General features: G+C 38.7%; 1 protein-coding gene across 1 annotated transcript in view; it reads left to right on the top strand.

Moving 5' to 3' along the window:
• The window catches only part of PLCG2 (phospholipase C gamma 2), a 66107-nt gene that overhangs the window by 25011 nt on the left and 21077 nt on the right, over nucleotides 1-20019 (top strand). Inside the window, exons 5-19 of the mRNA XM_055819194.1 lie at nucleotides 1220-1267; nucleotides 5318-5402; nucleotides 6168-6251; nucleotides 7713-7756; nucleotides 8948-9020; nucleotides 10039-10140; nucleotides 10314-10432; nucleotides 11930-12015; nucleotides 12964-13084; nucleotides 13610-13778; nucleotides 15522-15626; nucleotides 15845-15934; nucleotides 16923-17101; nucleotides 17875-18075; nucleotides 19324-19443. Of these exons, the coding sequence (XP_055675169.1) occupies nucleotides 1220-1267; nucleotides 5318-5402; nucleotides 6168-6251; nucleotides 7713-7756; nucleotides 8948-9020; nucleotides 10039-10140; nucleotides 10314-10432; nucleotides 11930-12015; nucleotides 12964-13084; nucleotides 13610-13778; nucleotides 15522-15626; nucleotides 15845-15934; nucleotides 16923-17101; nucleotides 17875-18075; nucleotides 19324-19443 (1626 nt within the window). The remainder of the gene's footprint in view (nucleotides 1-1219; nucleotides 1268-5317; nucleotides 5403-6167; nucleotides 6252-7712; nucleotides 7757-8947; nucleotides 9021-10038; nucleotides 10141-10313; nucleotides 10433-11929; nucleotides 12016-12963; nucleotides 13085-13609; nucleotides 13779-15521; nucleotides 15627-15844; nucleotides 15935-16922; nucleotides 17102-17874; nucleotides 18076-19323; nucleotides 19444-20019) is intronic.

Genomic DNA, 20019 nt, shown 5'->3' with positions numbered 1-20019 from the left:
CGATCACAAGAATGTCTGTTGCAAGTGTGTGTTGACTTCCTGGAAAATTTGTATGTCTTATGTAGTTACAGCGGGGTGGCTCTAGTAGGTGTCCATGTGTCCTGTGTCCCAATAATTCCAATGCATGCTTTTGTGGTTTCTGCTTTTTATTGGACCCATTGCATTGTATGGCAATGTGATCAACTGACTCAGAGAGCCAGGCTGAAAATAAACATTTTTTTGAATGTTTATTTTGAATGTTTATGAAAATAAACATTACTTCTTAGCAGCCAGCCATATTATGGTGCAACTGCACGCTTAATGCTTCTGAGGATGTTGCACACAAAACTGCTGATACTCAGAATGCCAGTTTAGTTGATTAGCTTTTGATGCTGCCTCTGTACCTGATTGCTTCTCATCATAGCTGACATTTTTGTTTGCGGTCACTGCTGTTACCTGCTGTGAAGACATACTGTGTCATTGCTTGCTACTTGACAAAACTGTGGCTTTGACACGGATGTTGTCTTTACCTACTTGGGGAGAAATTATTCTTGTCTATTGTATGGTATTGCAGCAAGCTCCTATACAGAGTGCTCCTGGATTCCAGGCTATGTTTGTGCAGCAGAGTGATTCCTGTAGAGACTGAGGATAAACTTAATAATGACATGCTGTGCTCATCCTTTAGATCAAAGTTGTGTGTGTGTACACATTTACTATTAATGCTGCTGATACTATTTTGCTGTGCACCTAAAACTGGCATACACTCTAATGAGGAATGTCTTTAAAATTCTCTGAACCTCTCTTTCTCTGCCCTAGTTTTTAATTTTTATGCGTCTAATAGATTTGAGCCAGCAGCCTCAGCTGGCATAAGTTGTTGACTTGATGGAGTTACTCTAGTTTAGATTAGCTGAAATTTTGGCTTGCCTTATCCACTTACATTTTTACAGCTTCTGTTTGCTTGTTCTTTTCTGTCCTGCCCACCCTTCCCCTTCCTGTGTTGTTTACGTGGCTTTAAAATGCAGTATTAAGCAGCAGAAAAGTATGTATTTACAAATACAATTATAAAACTGGCTGAGTCTTTAGGTGCTGCACTGGAAATGTTTTTGCATTATTAAGAGATGTATCTTTTAAATATTTCTGTTGAATTTCATCTATGGATTTTGATATTTAATTGGTTGTGTTTTCTTTATAATTCTTAGATTAAACGTTTTTTGGTTTTTTTCCCCCTCTTTTCCACAAGCTGGCTGAGAAAGCAGATCTATTCTGTTGATCAAACTAGAAGAAACAGGTAAGAAGCTGTCTCTTTGTTCAGTTTGGTTTTAGCGAACTTCTGTTGCAGATTCTGATGTGGAATGAAAATAAATAAATAATTATACATCCAAGATGTGAAACATGAGTACTCTGAAAATGGCATTTGCTCTTGCTTTAAGAACTTGTCTTTTGCTAAATGCAACATGTTCATGGCACTCACTTATGTTCATGTACATGGTATAATGAGGAAGCAAATGATGACAAATAAGTAGTTTTGCTTTTAGCCTACTATTACCCTGCCAGAATGAAGAAAGGGAGTTGTCTTCTTCCAGTCTTTGTGTAGAGATTTAGCTCAGCTGTGCAGGTATGTTTGCTTTGTATATGCTTATGTTTGTGTGCAGGGTTGTTTGTTTTATAGAGGTCTTTGCCCTTTCATAGCCCAGCTCGAGCCCAGCAGCTTGGACTGCGTAACCCGCTGTGAGCTTTCTTGTGCAGCTGTGCCACCAGTTCTTCCTTCATGGCTGAAGCGTGTTTGCATTGGACTACACTCTGATGTAGACAGACCAGAATCAGCTTTTAAAAGCTTATTTGGGCATTTGTAACAATGAAGCTGCATAAGCAGGATTCAACATGGGCTGCTAAAGATCCGGGGCAGAAATTATTAGCCCTCCCTTGATTCAGTCAGGAGGACAGAGCAGAATATTAAGAGGAAGAGGAGATAACAGAGATACCTGAGGATATTAGAGGAAAGGAGGAGGAGGACTAATGGTATGACAGGGTAATGCCATATGAAAGAGTTGCTTTCACAGTGGGAAACGGAAGATATGTTGAGGATAGATATAGAAAGAAGCAAAGTTAATGGTTTGGAGTAAGGGCAAACATTTTTTTTTCTTGGGTGATTGGCCTGGTTACGTGGGGTCGAATAGACCAAAGCCAAAGAATCATCTCTGACCTGGTACTTTTCGTGAAAGAAGTTGTAGGGTTGTAGCTCCCAGTGTGCTGTGTAGCTTTGTATGGTTTTTAGCAGTTTATTTCAGGTCTGTGTGTGATGTGGGTTTGTAGCTTTTGTACAGCAAAGCAGACTTTTTTTTTTTTTTTAAATGATTTCAGCTGCATACCTCTCCTTAGAGTTGCCAGAAGTCATGTGACGCTGAGAAGAATGTTACACCTCTTCCCCATGTCTATTATTTACCATGATTTTGCTCTTTGTCTGGCATGTGTTTTATTCTAAGGTGCAATTCAGTGTAGAAAAGTACATGCGTTTCCTCTGATATAGGCCTTTCCCTAAAGACTGTGTCTTATTGTGTGAATGAGACTGTGTTATTGCAGGAAATAGTGCCGTTCTGCAGATAGATAGCCTGTGACGTTGTGCAGCTGGCCTCATTGTGGGCAGACACCATTTCAAAACAGTGTTTCCTAACGTGGTAGTGTCGTGAAGGGAAAAGTACCATCCTTTAGTGGATGTTGGCTTATACCTCCTGATGTATTTAGAAAAACTTGCCCTGCAGTGGGGATATGTTGGGGAACACGAAGCAAAAGCAAATGTTGGGATAGAGAAGCTGTGGCTTGACAGTATATATCTGCTGAAGAGGTTTCTTTTCTTGCTTTAGGGTTGTTCTATCACTACAAGGCAGGCTGGTTAAGATCAAGGGGACTTGCACTGTGGAGAGAGCAGTTTTTTGTTTTCTTGATAGATGATTCATGCTTTTAAAAAAATTCAGGAAAGGGGTTTGGACTGAGTTTCATTGTGTTTAGTGTTGCAGTTTCTAGGGAGGTTAATTGTAAAGGTTAGGCTTCCAGGCAAGTCATGTTTCACAGGTTGAGTTTTTTTCCAGTGGTAATGAAGTCCCAGCTCTTTGTTTTGGCTTGCATTTGCCTGGCCAGAGGAAATTGCTTGTGCTTGGTGTTTAGGCTACAAATGGAATGCTTATTCTTGCTCCTAAAAGTAGTGTTTTTTTCCAGAGGTCTGGCGACAAGGTGGAAGGCCAGGAATTTCCTGAGTTCTAATCTGGCTTTGGCATGGACTTTGGCTAAGTTCCTTCTTGCTTTGCTTCTTTCCCTCTCTACACAATGGAGATGAGAATATCTCACAGGTTAACTGCTTGTATGGACACCGTAGAATGGAAGTGTTACTTTTGTCTAGGTGCTGATTGCTTTTGTTGCTTTCAAGTGGCTCTGTTCTGAACCTGTGTTTGCAGAGAGTTAATGGCTTATGAATTGGACTTTAAGTCAAGACAAAGTACCCTAGCCTTGTTTTCTTGGCTACTGTTGGTATCACATTAATGTTTAGTGGGCATTGGCAGTAGGACCCATGGATCTTGTGTCTGCATTCTCTTGACTTTTCCCCACTTCCTTTTTTGCTGCCAGGGATTCCTCTCATCTTCCACTCTGACTTGTCCCTGTACCCTTCACATGTCCCACTGTAATGCTGCACCTTTCTCATTGAGACCTCACATCTGTGCCTACCCAGAATACCCAGTCTGAGACTCTGTCCTGGAACATGCAACCTCATTTCCATTCTTTGCTATCCAAAGACAAGCTGAATAGCAGGTGACTGAAATGGAGCTACAGGAGATGGCTGAATTGGTGTACCAGCTTGGTGCTGCTCAATGGATGAAATCTGATTTCCTCTACCACCTCTACATGCTGCTAGTCAGGCACTCCTGCCCCTTTTCCTATTCTGGCTATAATGCTGATATGGGCATGAGGTGACCTCGTGAAGCCAGTGGGAAACTTGTTCTAGCTCTCTGTCAGCCACAGAGTTTTCTGCTTGCATAGCAAGTTGAAACAGATTATCAAAAGGTTTAACAAGCATCACAGCTGGCCTATGGAAGCAGTGGGACCATAGCAACAGGAAAAGGGAGTGGGGCACAAGGAGGGGAGTTTAGGGTTGCTACTTGTAACAGCAGTGAGCTGTTAGATCAGCTCACCTGTACTTATCGACATTTAAAGCATTTGGACACACAGCTCCTTTAGAGATCACCCTTCTGTTCATAAGGAGCTATAGCAGCATTCCCCAACCTCCTATTTCCATGCTGATCGTAAGCACAGTAAATACTGTCAGCTGCTCTGAATCTGCAGTGAAGGATGCTATGGCAGCAACACCTAGGGCACTGGAATACAATCTGAGGTTGATGAGAAAACTGAAAGATATGAAGGAAACTGAGGTTTTTGACATAAGCTATTCACAGGCTTGTTTGTAATACACAGTATTACTTCAACAGAAGAAGTTTGATGTATACATCATACGTGATTTGATGTATGGCCAGAAAGTATTTGTGGCCAGAAGGTGTTGCAGTGATTAATAAATTTATCTTTGTGAGTATTTGGTGTATGTAAGCACTGCGTTGCTTAAAATTTGGAATAAGTATGTCTTATTTGAAAGGTCTTGCTGTTATCTAGAAAACTTTGGTTTTTGAAATGTTACTGGTATATTACTTGACATTCTGAAGGATCAGCAAGTCTGTGTAAATGGACCTGGAAGGCAGTCCTTTCTGGGAAAACTTGGTTGTGAGAGGAGGATGGGGTCATGTTCGGATGTTGCAGAAGGGGAGAGTCTTGCTCCTGTAAATCAGTTTTACTGTCCAAGTGAATAACAGCTGGAGAAGAAGGTTATAATGGTAATGAAAACTGGAGCTTTTTATTTTCTGTTTCTGCTCATCAGTTTGTTATATCCTTTGTATAATGTTTTCTGTGTCTGTATTCCAGTGGGACTGGAACAATGGAAAAAAGGCTGCAATTCATCTGACCATGTGTAAACACCTATATTTGAGCTGATCATCTAGATCTGATTAATTATTGATGGAGAGAAATGGGTGTCTTTGCAGCATGGCTCTCTTCATCCTAATATGGATGCCCAAATTAATTGAAGTGCCTATTTCTCCCCACCAACTAGAAAACAAGTCTAGCTTGCTGACATGTAGGTGTGATGTTTATAGGGATTATGTTATGCGAGATGAGCCCTACGCAAAATGTTTCAATAGTCACATTTTTGTGTTAATGGAAAATATATTAGTAGCTGACTAGAGATAGCAAACTGTGGCATTTTTGCTATCTTTTTTTTTCTTCTTCTTCTTTTCTTCCACAGTATCAGTCTTAGAGAGCTGAAAACTGTACTTCCCCAAGTAAACTTCAAAGTGAGCAGCATGAAGTTCTTGAAGGATAAATTTGCGGTAATTACCTGATAACTTTTATCTGTTTGGTATTATCTGATAGGTGTTACTTCTTTTCAGGATACTGCCTATATTTTTGCTTCTTAGCATGTACAGTTAAATAAATTATGTCAGTTAATTTCTCAGCATGGCTTTGCCTATGTTGAAGGCTATAAGAAAACATAGACGTAAATGTTCCTTTTCATTGTATGGTTGACCAGAGCCAGCATTGGGTTTTGAGCCCCAGTGCTGATACTGTGCAGGTGCATAGGAAGCTGTACTATGTTTAAGATAAAATTCATATATAATGAAAAAAATTTCTGGCAATATGGTCAAGTAATAACCTCTTCACTCCAACCTGTGCTAACATTAATAGCTTCTGAAGGTTGTTTCCATTACTACAGGAATTTTAAATATCCCCACCTTTTCCTGCTTTCAAACTCTCCACCCTTAAAACATACAGTCTTGCTTCTGTTGCTCCAGCTAACAATGACTAAATGAGGCACTACTTCACTCCCAGTAACATGGTGGAAGTGGAGTCAGGGTGCAAAATGCAAGGCCAAAGATGTGGGCTAGGAGCACTATGTCACAAACCAAGAATCTGTTTAATTGTTTGTATTGTTTAAAAAATAAATACATTTAAAAAATCCCAAGTGGTTAAAACAAATGAAGTTGGAGTAGAACAGAATGCGTCAGAGGGTGGCGGCTGGGGTAAGAGTGATTTGTGTGCTGTGCAGATGCAGTTCGGGGAATTCTAAATTCACTGTGTGGTACTTTCTGTTGTAGGAGATAGGTGCTCACAAGGAAGAGCTTAGTTTTGAACAATTTCATTTGTTCTACAAGAAAATCATGTTTGAACAACAGAAATCGGTAAGCTTTTTCATAAGTAGTCTTCATACTGTTAAACTGCTTGATCAGAATAAAGAGTGAATGCTTATTTTTTTGTTGGTTTTGGTTTTTACTAATTTTCTTTTTTCCTCATTCTTGTAACAGAAAAAGGGTGTAGTACTGTACTTGTGTAGATAACAGTCACCATCAGCAATTGGTTGAAGAAGATGAATAAGTCATTCATGTTGCTTCTTATGTGTTGGTAGTAGAGATATGCACAGATATAGCGGGGTTTCTAGGAAGAACTTTTCTTGTGAGTTTGTTCAGGATGTAGAATGTCTTTTAGGCTTGCCTGATCTCTTTGCAGATAGGACCAAGTTTTTTTGATATTTGTATTAATCTTTTTATCGCTAAGAACATTCTGTAAATCACAGGCATGTATCCTGGCCATCAAATAATAGCTGTTGTTCTCATCATCTCTTATGCTTGGAGATTACTGGTGGTGAGTCCATTACAAGGCATGTATCAGGCAGTCCTTGGGAGGCATGAATGCAGTGGAGTTACATTTTAGCTAATATATATGGGAAACTGCCTGACTACTGTTTCCATGTATTCACTGCCCAGATTCATGAACCTGGTGGAAACTACATACTTTTAGTGAGTCTGAAAGTTAGGAACCCTTTAAACATGTGTGAAAACACGTAATCTGAAATTACCTGCGTAAATGTCTTTGTTGACGATGTGCTTATTGTTGATTCAACTTGCGGTTGCTAAAATAGAAGCTTCAATAGTCAAAGTCAGCTCTGTTTCATTTGGCAATAGAGCTTTCTTGTGCCGTTTAAGTGATGCTGAAATTGAAGTAATGAAGAATCTCAACTTACTGACAGGGTTTTATTTTTGGCTGGGATGGTCTAGTTAATTAGCTTGAGCAGAAAGTTCAAGAGTAAAACACAGAATAAGGAGGTTATCTGACTTAAACTTCTGTTATTGGCCCTTGTGGATCATTTCAAAGAAACTCCTTCGTTTGCTAAACACTGCTATGGGGTGGTTGATAAGTTTCCTGCGATCTGTAAGTATGCTGTGCCAAGCTGAAAGCAATTTAGGTTTTATATTTCAATGAATAAATATGATGGATGATATGTAATTCCAGTTTTTCTGCGTTATCAAACAATGAAAGCTCCCCAGAAACTTGATTAGTTGTGTTTATAATATACATTATCAATAGCAAGGTTTTTGCCTGAGAATTGTGAGTGTTCACACTGAAAGGCCTGAAGTGCGGTTGCCAGCCTTGGCAGTATGGTTTTTTTCTTAGGCTTTTAATTAAAAATGTGTCTTGCCAACTTGTATGCAGGTTCTCTAGAGCAGACAGGCCTATCTATTTCCCCTTGCCAAACCAATGGACATTGTTAGGTGGAATTAGAAAATTGCATATTCTTTTATTATTTATCTTTTCTCCCTTTTTTGTGTTTTTTGTTTGTTTTTTTTTGTTTTGTTTTGTTTAAGATTCTTGATGAATTCAAAAAGGATTCCTCTGTGTTCATTCTTGGGTGAGATTCTTCATTTGTATTATTTTTCCACATTTCCATATGGTTGTAGTGCTGCAGCATTGCTTTTTAATTACATCACTCTTTATTTGTTTTGATGCTTTTGTAAGTGAAGAGAAATTGTATGTCTTTTTGCATTCAGAAAGGTGAACTTACCATGGAAATACGTCCTGAATATGACTTGATAAATGGTTTTTACTTTCTGACTACAGAAGGGGTTTGGACTTGAATGAGTGAATTCGCCTATCTGATTTCACTAAGAGCTGAACAGAACTATGGAAGGACAATTTGATGGAGAAATTTTAACCTCAGTCTGGAGGGTGGTGTGGTGCACAGGCTTTGCCTGGACTTGAGCAGAATGCTGATAGTAACAGTTTCTGCATCTTTGTCTTGGTGAACTTGAAAATTTAAGATGTGTACAGTGTGAAAAAGGATGTCACAGCCATTGCTAACATTTTGACTGAATTAAACCAGTTTATCTTGGTTTTGAATATTACACTAACAGATTACAGAAGTTACTTACACAGTACCCTCAGAGAAAAGTTTTTATTTCTTTAGTCCTTGGTCGTGTCATATGAATCAAACTTGGTGAGACTGCTTATAAGCACAGATTTATGAAGGATGGGTAGGTTATAAATACCTTATTGGTACCAGATGATGCGGCTTTTGTGTCCTACAAAAGGGAAAGCAGTCGTGCCGCTTTTTCTTGGTGCAGCTACATCTTGCCTCCTTTTTCAGGAGGCTTTGATCTACCACAGTAGATGAGCCGAATAATACGTGGAAGGAGTTACTTGTGGAAGTGCAGCTCTATGATAATTTAAAAGAACAGTGTCTCCATATGCCTCAACTAAACAACACTCCTGCCAAGTGAATGCTGCTCATTTGCTACAAAGCAGTGAGCACAATTTGGTGCTTTTCCCAATGAATCACTATTAAAAGTACATCAAGAATCCAGGAGGCTTTATTTTAAAGGCTCAAAATACAGTAATTAAATAATACAGTATTACAAGACTAATCTAAATTCCATTGGAGTCATAACAAGGTTCTTGGTGGTGGCAGCACGTTTATACTGTAAATCCAAGATACAAATCCATGTTATGTTCTGCTATAACATCTGATGATACTTGCTGTCTTATTTCTTTAGCTTCACACTTTCCCTTTCTTTTATATATATAAATTATTTTTTTTTTTTAGAAATACTGACCGTCCAGATGCTTCAGCAGTTCATCTCCATGACTTTCAGAGATTCCTGCTACATGAGCAGCAGGTGAGAAGGCTGCATAAATTCTGAGTTTTTTCTTGAGGTTCTTTCAGAGAATTCTATGATCATTAAAAAGGAATGTGACATGTTATAGAATATGATTGATGTCAACTGGGATACTAGGCCTTGGAAAGACTTCTCCTTTTTTGCCATTGAAATTCACAGGAACTATTGTTTTTCGTCTGTATAAAGGCTCTGAAGGTGCACTAGAGGATGAGAGGAAGGCCAAAGTAAATAAGGTTTTAATAGGTCTCCATTTAGTCATGTAGATAAACAGGCAAGGTTAGAAATAAACACTGGATGTATGTCAAACCTGATAGCCTGACCTAGTTACAGGTGTCATCACTGGTACATCTGGGGTAATGCCTTGGTTGTGGCTGCATTTTAGCAGCTCTTACATAAAAAGCTGCATGCATTCGAGTCAAAGGTAATTTTCTATTGAATGGAGCCAGTTTGATGTTCTACACCAGCAAGCAGATAAGGATGGAGGCAGGAACTGGAACCATGTCCTTATGGTCTTCTGTAATATCATTTAGCACAGACATAATGGGAAAAAATCGTGCAATATTTGCTAGGTGCTGCTAAGCTCCAGATTTGCAAATATGATTGAAAAGTGAGACCTACACTTCCTGTATAAGCTTTCTACTCTTTTTTTTCTCCCTATTTCACTGTGTTAAAAGGGTGTTCAGATTGCAGTTAGAAATGAGACAGATTATAGTTAAAGCATATTGTTCAAGGAGGGCAGCTTTTTTCTCCGTGTGTGCATGCATATGTGTACATGTGTAGTATGTGTCTTGTGGGCCTCCAAACTGTGTAAAGGTACTTAGATGGAGATCTTCTTTTTCCCCCTCAGACTTCACAGAGGAAACACGTAAGATATGTGGGTACAATAAAATATATTGGCAGTAAACTAGACAGATGAGGAAGAAGTAAATCACTTCTGTAGGTCTCTCTGTTCCTTATTTGATTTTATATAGACTAACACTATTTCTCATTTTTTTTCCTACTCTATTGTTATCTGAAGGAATCTTGGGCACAAGATCTCAGTAAAGTCCGAGAACGAATGACGAAATTTATTGATGACACTATGAGAGAAACTGCTGAACCCTTTCTCTTTGTTGATGAGGTAAGGTAATGATACTTTCTAGTAGTTCCTTGTGGACTTTCTTCTTTCAGTGCTTGTTCCTACTTTGTTAACTGGATGGCAGATCCTCTAGGCTTCTCTTGCTACATTGCTGGGTTTCTTTTAGGCTTGTATTGTAAAAATGTTTAGATTCAGTCTCTGTCTTTGTATTGTAGTTCCTCACTTACCTTTTTGCAAAAGAAAACAGTATTTGGGATGAGAAATATGATTCAATAGATGCACAGGACATGAATAATCCTTTGTCCCACTACTGGATTTCTTCCTCTCATAACACGTAAGTTACCAAAAGTCCCATTGTCTATCCCTGTTCACACAGACCTAGCCCAAGTTAGGAGAAAGTAAATTATGCCAGAAATATACTGCGTGGATGTATGAAACCTTCCTAAAGCATGATGTAAATGTGGCAAATACAGTTTGTGGGACGTCTTTTCCATTTCTCTTAAGATCTTAGAGGTTTTGAGATATAACTGAACTCAGCTGACAGAAAACCCAAACCCTGAATCCTGTTATAAAAATAAAGAGGTCTTGAGTTGAGCAGAGTTCCAGACTCTGCTTTCAGAAAGTAAAGTTATTGAAGGAGCTTCCATTTTTTCTAAGCAAACCAGCCTTGTTGAGCTAGTGTCAGCATTAACTGTACCTGAACAGAAGAATGCTGCGAGAACCCCACTTGTCCTGTGGCAAAGTCCCATACTGTTAGTGTGATCTGAAGGGCAGTGGATTTGTTTCCTTGGGAAAGGAGGCAATGATGTGCACCACTGATAGATACTCTGACAGTTTATGGTGTCACAAAGCGGGAAAGATTTGGTCCTGAGCAGAAAAGGAAAGGGATATGGAGACCTTAAATTAGCACATCTAGTGATCAGGACTTGGCTGTTCATGGACTTTGCCAGGATGATGAGGATTAGAGCAGACAGAGGTGCCTGAGGAAGAGTGCAATTTGCTATCCATGCACTTCTCTGTTATTTTGAGTTTATTTTACAGCCAGAACTTTGAAGGCCTGGGGACTTTATTTTTGTTGTTACTGGTTTTAGAATTTTATGCTTAGTAATGTAGCTGCTGACTTCTGTAGTTTGTGTTGAAGGTATCTAGCCCTTTTCCTTGACAATCTGTGGTATGCTCTTCAGCCCAAATACAGGCCTATGTGATGATGAGTTTGAACCGTCTTCAAATGAAGAGGATTTGCTCATCTGGCATTGTAATGAAAAGGAAGTGTGAAGAGAGGGAGGAGTGGTGAACAAATAATGCTTTGGGAATACTTGCTCTAGATGAACCTGCTTTAGTTGGGGGGGTTGTACTAGATGGCCTCCAGAGGTCCATTCCAACCCCAACCATTCTGTGATTCTGTGAAATAAAATATTGCAGGAAATGAAAGTAAGTGGATATGGATATAGTTTGTAGGTCTATTTTGAAGTATAGGGTGTGTTACCACTCTAAATACCCTCCACATCCCTCCAGCATGGTTATGCCTCAGCGTGACGCGGTTTAGGTATGTTTCAAAGCTCATGATTGTCTCTGCAGATATATGTCAGTCAGAGTTGGCTGATGTTTAGATCGAGCCTTTAACCTCCTCTGATTTGGTTCATTCAAAAGTCTGATTGCATCAGGTTCAGCAAAGTCCAGTTCATCCATTGCAAGTAAAAAAAAAAAGAGAAGTGATAAAAAAAGAATCAACATCCATTTTCCATGACAGGGGAAAAAATGTTGCCCAATGAGTGAGTGGGAAATGGTTGAAATGGGCTGCTTGTCTTTTATGATTTCCTTTATTCCTTAGATATCTGACAGGAGACCAGCTTCGAAGTGAATCTTCCACAGAAGCTTACATCAGGTGCCTTAGAATGGGATGTCGATGTATTGAGTGTGAGTAAAGGGTCTGTGGAGTGGTTTGTAACATGCTGTTCATATAAGCGGAGTTTCCCCTGTTTATTAAGAAAGAAAAAAGAACTGAAATCAAGAACTAGTTTGTTTTCTGAAGTTAGTCATATAAAAACACTTATTCCCTAAATTGTTTTTCTTATGCCTCACTATTGCCCTGTTCGCTTGCTCTGATTCTTGTTCCCTTGGAATTTTAAGAAGGTCTTTCTAAATCTCATTGCACTGTACAGCAAAAATTCAACTATATGAAAGTATAAGACTTAAACTGGAATTACTTGTATAGCATAGATAGATGATTTGCTTTCATTGTAATACAGAGAAGCCTAAGACACAGAGATTTTTGTAATTTGGTGCCATTTGTCATCCTGTTTAACTGGTTTTTAAATCAGTTGATGTGTTTATGCGTTTGTTTTCCACAGACTGTGTCTGCGTCTTCATCCCTGTGCTTTGTGTACCTTGTTGAAAAGTTTGACTTTAATTTCATGTTACTTCACTGGTTCCTTCATAAAACTAGTTGCTACTGTCTGTTCAAGTTGGCTAATGCAAAATGTATCTCAAATGAAGAGTTTCAGGGTTAAAATCAGCAAAGAGATAAGCTGTCAACTTGCCACTTGTTGGAGTGTAATTATCCCTGGAAAATTTTTGTAAGCTAGTAGACTGGCAATATAGCTGCCCAAATTCCTTATTCCCATATTTCCACATGATAAAGCTTTTAGAAATTTTTTATATTATATTTTATTTGTATTGCTTTTACTTAAGTGGATTTAATTTCTTCTCTGAGAGCTATAAACTCATCTAATAGAATATATTATTAGAACATTAAAGTCTATGACTTAGTATGTGGATCGCTGAAGATTTGGATATATTCTTTCTCCTAGAGTTACTTAAATAACTGCTTGGTCTCTTCCTTTTTCCACTGCTTGTCTTTCATAGTGGATTGCTGGGATGGTCCTGATGGAAAACCCATCATTTACCATGGATGGACACGGACAACAAAGATCAAATTTGATGATGTAGTGCAGGCAATCAAAGATCATGCCTTTGTTGCATCTGAGTAAGCTTTAATTTATTTTCCTTAAGTCTGTTTTCATATGCTTAGATATTCCTAAACTTATTTTCTCTGTAACCTAGAGCAAGAAGTACTAGGAGAATAATGACATTCCAGTAGCCTTCGTTATTGCCAAATGTGTGTCTTTAATAGATTTGGTTTTGAGGATTACATAGTGATTTACTGCTAAGGAAGACAGTAAGTACCCTAAAGGGGTTCCCATCTCCTTGCTTGGGTTGTCTTTTATTAAATTGAAGTGTGAAACTTAAAATGCTGAATAGTATGTCTTAATTATTATTATTATTATTATTATTTTTAAATAATAAAATACTACCAAGTGAAAGTGACAACCAATATGTCTCTCAGGTAATGTTCATATTGTAGGGGAGGTCTTAGCTGAGAAGGTGCAGAATTCATAGCATAGCTACCTTTTGATCTGGGGTGGAGTGGAGGAGGATGCTGTTTTCCTTGCCTTGCCAGTTGTAGCAAAGGCGAGTTGTCTTCATTTACATTTTGTTTTCTCCGTGAAAGGTACCCAGTCATTCTGTCAATTGAAGAGCACTGTAGTGTGGAACAGCAGCGACACATGGCCAAAGTATTCAAGGAGGTGTTTGGGGATCAGCTTTTAATGAAGCCTATTGAAGCCAGTGCAGATCAGCTACCATCACCGACCCAGCTGAAAGAAAAAATCATCATCAAGGTAGGCTTGCTTTGTGTGCTGGTAGGTAACATAGGAAAACAAGAGCAGGAGCCAAAAATACTACTCTGGCTTCACAGCTTAGCTGTTAGTTTCTGTTGAGAGACAAGAAGCCCCATGCTTCAAGCGTGTACTAGTAACATTTTGCAATATTGTACAGAGTTCTGTAAAAACTAGGTATTAAAGTGCTTGCACTTTAAAGTTTTACTTGCAGTAAGTGTTGTTACACAATGTAGCCTGTTTAAAAATGATAAAAGTATATTCTTGAATAGAAAGTTAGATTACTGTTACTTTTTCCAAAGAATGCCTCTCATTCAAGTGAAACCCAAAGTACTTGCAGGCTGCACACTTAGGTTGTTAGGATTGCTTGCAAAGTTCCAAAATTGATGGGTGTTCGCGTACTGAAATCACACTGAGTTAGTAATTTAGCAAGGCATTTGTGAAACACGGAGGCTCCTATTAGAAGGCAGTCACTGTTAGAGTATCTTACCTTGTGGGCAATACAGATGCTTTACTCAGTACTGTTGTGGAACATAACCAAACAAAGACTTCTCAGATTGAAACTGCAGTAGAACTTTTCAAAAGGCAAAATTAAGTGGAGAATGAGGCCTGCTCGTGATCTCTTTAGTAAAATAATAATTACTTTTGTCCATGCTTCAGTCTTCCAGCTCTTGTAACAGTACTATATCCTGTGTATTAAACTTCTGAACAGAAGAAGTAAGGACAGATAGATAGAATCATACAGCTCTTGAAATAAGACTGGAAATCATGGCACCCCCCTATGAGGTGCAGAAGTTCTGTGCTCAAGTTTTTGGGATTTTTCTCCCCTCCAAACTGTCTGTTGTTACCTTAGATCATAGAGGGGAGTTGCGCAGGCATGTGAATAATAATGTGACAGATCTGATTTAAAGGAAATTACAAACTACTATGAGTCTGCACAAGAGAACATCCATATCACTTTGTCCTGTCTAAAAGAGCATTGAAGAGTCCTTAAATAGCTCAGCACCTGCCTGTGAGTTAGTTGTGTTATTTGGCTTTTGTTTGGAAATTGTTGTCAGTAAACAGTCAAAGGCAACTCCTACTTCAGGGGCCTGTGGGATTTTTCAGATAAGCCTGTCAAATTAAAATCTACCTGCAGCAGGCTATGCAGAACAGAATGTAGTTGAGAACTACTAGATACGAGGTGATTAATCCCATCATGAACTGCACTTCAGTATTTGATGCTACTCTTAGCCCCTTGAGCTACTGTTTTTTGTCAGCACTCTCAAGATAATTTATCCCTTCTTTTCATAAAAATTTCCCTTCTGCTCATTTTTCTTGTAGAAGAGTAGGTTCCCCATTCATTTTAATTCCTCATTGTTTTGTTTTGTTTTTCTGTTCCTTATATTCTGCTCTCTGCAGAGTGATTGTTATTTTATGCTTATTTCTTGGTATATGTCACTTCACTTGGTTTTGTGTCCTCTAAGGAATGGTGAGCTCTTACCAGACTAGTTGTTTCTTCATTGCTTGAGTGATACCTCTAATAGTTTTTTAACCTTTATTATGAGATTTAAATTTTAAAGAAAGGAATTCCAGCCCTGTTGCATAAAGCCTTGTGGAACAGCTGTTGTGTTGGTAATGACAGAGAAGGCTGTGCAATGGAGGGAAGTACTTCCAGTAATACTGAGTATGCTGAAATATTATGACTAATTTTATATATGATTCTATGTGAGTGTATGAATGTGGTGGGTGTTTTTTGTTTTTAAGCACAAAAAACTGGGGCCAAAGGGAGACATTGATGTGAATTTGGAAGACAAGAAAGAAGAAAAAAAGCAGCAGGGAGAACTTTACATGTGGGACACAATAGAACAGGTATTATTTATGTGATGTTTCCCGCAGTTTGTTACTGGGTTGTGTAATGCCAGAAATTTACATGAATTTTCTCCAGTATTTGTGTTAACACAGTCATTTGAACAGGTGCCAATGAGGGGAAGTAGGTATTTTGTTTGTTGTTACACCTTGTTTTGAAATTGTGGTTAGTGAGTTTCCTTCTGTCTTGTTTAATGGTTTTACTATCTCTCAACTTTTAGAAGTGGACTCGGCACTACTGTGCTATTGCTGATGGAAAGCTTTCGTTCAGCGATGATATAGAACAGAATGCTGATGAAGATTCGTCGAAGGTGATGGCTGTGTTTTTTTGTTTAAACATGTTCTTTTTATTATCTCAGATTATTTCAATGTGTATTTGTTATGCCAATGTTGAAATCGTAGAGGATCCGTGTCAGATAACAAGCGTATTTGAAGATAAAAGAGTTTTCAAAAGGGTCTTTGCTAAGGTACTTTGGTTAACCCTGGTTTTAATTCTCTTGGCTAACTGAGAACTTACAAAGAGGAGTACAGAAAATGAAATACAGTTTTGGTACTTGAATGCTCATGCTGATGTGTGCACTGACAAAGTCTTCATATGCCTGTGGCTAAGTATTATTGCTGTTCTCAAACTGGACAGTAGGATGACCTAAGGTTTGTTGTGTTAGTAATACAGCACACCTCTTACACAGTGCATGTTACTGATTTCACATTTGTAAAATGTTTGTCACAGGTGAACATGTGTTACATGGTGGTTTAGCAGAAACATGAGGCTCAGTAAGGGTTGCAATAGCAGTGATGTTCAGCATGGTTTCTTTTTCTGATCTTTGGGGTTTCCATGCGTGCTTTTTCATTGTTAACATGTAGGTGCATGGCTTGGAGATCTCCATGCATATGCAGACCATTTTACCCATTCACCTAGATGTTAATGTCAGTAAAATAATTGTGTAAGGAAGAACACAGATGAATCCTGGAAAAAGCTGATTAGAAACTCTGAATTAGCAGTAGGGTGTTTTACCTTGAAAATATAAATTGGTGTTTGTGTTACTGCATTCTTTCACTTTCTGTTGATTACATAGTTGAATAAAGCTGAAGTTGATTATGGCTCCAAAAGAAATGGCTTGACTGGGGAGGAGAGTCAAGGGTTACTATAAAGGTGATTGGCTTGTTTGTGGAAGGACAGTTCAGGGCTAGGAAGAGCTGAAATCATGAAATAGTAGATTGTTATATCAATAACAAGTATTCTGTTTCAAAATCATAAAACTAGAAATGCACTGTAAAAATTCTTATTTTTTGATCTAGGAGGTGAAACGTACTGAACTACACTTAAAAGAGAAATGGTTCCATGGGAAAATGAAAGAGGGGAGAGCAACTGCTGAGAAACTGCTCCAGGAATATTGTGCTGAAATGGGTGGCAAGGATGGGACATTCCTAGTTAGGGAAAGTGAGGCTTTCCCTAATGATTGCACCTTGTCATTCTGGTATGGTGATTGTCATTAAAAAAATTTGGGTTTTGTTTGTTTTATGGCATTGCACAAAAACGTGTGTATTTTTCAAGTATGCATTTATAGGTGAGTGGAAATAGGAATAAGGCTTTAATTACTAGAATGTTATTGATGGGATTGTGAAAGACTACTTTCTAAATTAAACTTTAGTGTAACATAGTGCATTTTGGCAGAGGAGGCTTTGTATGAAGAGGACTGACTGATTTCCTTAATGAGTGGGCCAAAACGATCTCTAAATTTGGGGATAAATTACTGGTTTCTACACTGAAAAGGCAGTCTCATGAATGTACCTTTATTAGCAGAGATTAATCTTTTCAATGAAAGGATCCTCTAGAGAGAAAATAATAAAGAATTTTCAGGGTTGTTGGGGTTTTTTTTTGTGAGTGTGTGTGTGTTTGCTTGTTTGGTAGTCTGGGTGTTTTTTTTCCTTCTGGTTGGAACATTACGAGGAATAGTGTATCAGATGGATTTCTGATCCAGAGAGCTGTCACAGCAAATTTTGCAGGGAGTAACTATATGCCAGATTTTAAATCATTGTGGGTTGAAAATTATTATTTTCAGTCCTGTAATCTTACTTGTCAGGATTCTTGTTACTGTTCTTACCTTGGCTGTTTTACAAAATGATACAGATTTCTTGCCTCGTCACAAGCTCACCAAGTAGTTGACCAGGACCAGGTGAGGAAATGCTTCAAAATAAGAAAACTGTTATAAAACCTTTGTTTTCCTTATGCCCCTCTTCATTTCTTCAGGAGGTCAGGTAGAGTCCAGCACTGCCGGATCCGTTCTTCAAGTGATGGGGACACTGTGAAATACTACCTGACGGACCACCTCACTTTTGATAGCATCTATGATCTCATTCAACACTACAAGGAGGCTCACTTGCGATGTGCTGAATTTGAGCTGCGTCTGACTGATGCTGTGCCTAATCCTAGCCCTCATGAAAATAAAGAGTACGTACAGCAGAAGGCAAGCAGCAGGCTTTCCAGACCATCAGTCTTGGATTTTTGCATAGAAAATTCCCTGGATTCAGGAGCATACCTGAGTGTTACTTGTCTGTGGATGTTACAGGAATAGGCTTCCTTGAAAGACACTGAGTAAGATCACTGACTTTATGAGCACCTGGTAGAGCTGTCACTGGGATAGCAGCAACCAGGAAAAGCAGTGAGAACTGTAATACTTGTGGAAACATGCCAATTCCTCTGTTTGCTCGGTGTTTTACAACATCCAGTAGGTTGGATCAGATATTTAGTAGCTGGCTGTGGTCTGGCAACTAAGTGGTCATGGTCTGTGCCATCTGGAAACTACTCCCGGGGCAGTGAGCCCAAACGGTTATGTTTTCCTAATCCCACCTTCCATCTCACCCCTGTCAGAGTTGGTTAGGCTGACTTTGCCCCATGCCGATAGGAAGCAGTATAGCTTGCTGTTTATTTCCAGCTGGTATTTATTTGCCTGATGTAGATTGTAGGCAGATCTTGCTTTTGTTTGCTGGCAGAACACTGTAATCACTGTCCTTTGTTCTGTTCTCTTTGCAGTGAGGAAAAGTAAATCTCCTTTGCATGTGAAATGTTGATCTGTGACTTTGAGCTTCTTTTTTTGCTCCCCTGGGAGTCACCTACGACCCTAGATAACTGTGGAAACCAGTGAGAGGGGAGGGTAGATTTTAAGGGTTAAGCTTTCCTGCCTTTCTGTATAAGGTGGAGATGTACTGCCAGTGTAAGTGGCTACAGCTTCACTGAAGGCAAATTAGATCCAAGATAGGTCCATCCCTACAGTGAAAAATAAAATCAGGCTCTGAATGAAAGGATTCAAATGCCTGGTGTTTTTCTTTTGTCTGCATTTGGGCTTTTCCTTAAATCTACTATGTCAAAACTGAATAAAACTACTGAAAACTGAATGGCAGACAAAAAGCAGGATCCAGTGCCTTTTGTTTCAGGAAGAAGCGCAGATTTGTGTTTTATGATTTCAGACAGACAGGGTGTTCTGATATATTCTTGATGCTTTCATCCAAAATAAACTGCTGTGTTACAATGTTTTGTAATAAGCTGCTGTCATAGGTGGCAAGATGGGTAAAATCTAATGCATAATTTTTCTTGTAATGTTTCAGACTCTGTTGTTAATAACGCTGCCTGTTATTCTTACTGAATGACATTTGACAAGCTTTGTAATCATTTGTCTCTTTTGATTTTTAACTGTTGTAGTTGGTACTATAGCAACTTGAGTCGGGGAGAGGCAGAAGACATGCTGATGCGAATTCCTCGAGATGGAGCCTTTCTGATTAGAAAGAGAGATGAACCTGATTCATTTGCCATGACTTTCAGGTAAGAAAAGACAGATATGACTAGTGGCCCAACAATATTCTAGTTTTTCTTATTTAAAAAAACACTGCGGTCTTTTCAGAGTTGTAAAGTTCTTGCTTTCATTCTTTGAGTAGTTAGCATGGTTGATTTGTGCAGCAGGTTCATGTATGAGAACTTGTACAAGAGTTAATTTGTGACTGGAGTAAAACTTTATGTTTTATAACAACTGTGCATGGCCCTTCTTCACTTCCTTGGTACTCATTACTACTGGGTATTATTTTGAAGTTTTCTTTGGTGCTGGTTCACCAGTTCTAGGTCCTTATTCCTTGGAAATCCTGCCCTGTCATATAACTGACCAAAAGGAAATGTCAGAATGAAACCATCAACTTTTCTTGCCAGGGAAGATATTTTTTGAAACTGGTTGTTTCAACAACATTAATAAAATGTGTAGAATTGTGGCATTCTCCGTTGTGCCTTCAAATCAAATGACGTTTTTCTGAAAATACATATTTCTGCCACATATAAAATTGTTTTGGAAGAACAAATACTTGTTTTCCTCTTTATTTACATGCCTTACTGTGTATTGAAGATGTCCAG

This window comes from Falco peregrinus, chromosome 14 (genome assembly GCF_023634155.1).
Source record: "Falco peregrinus isolate bFalPer1 chromosome 14, bFalPer1.pri, whole genome shotgun sequence".
NCBI classification, from domain to species: domain Eukaryota; kingdom Metazoa; phylum Chordata; class Aves; order Falconiformes; family Falconidae; genus Falco; species Falco peregrinus.
This window is presented reverse-complemented; position numbering and strand designations above follow the sequence as displayed.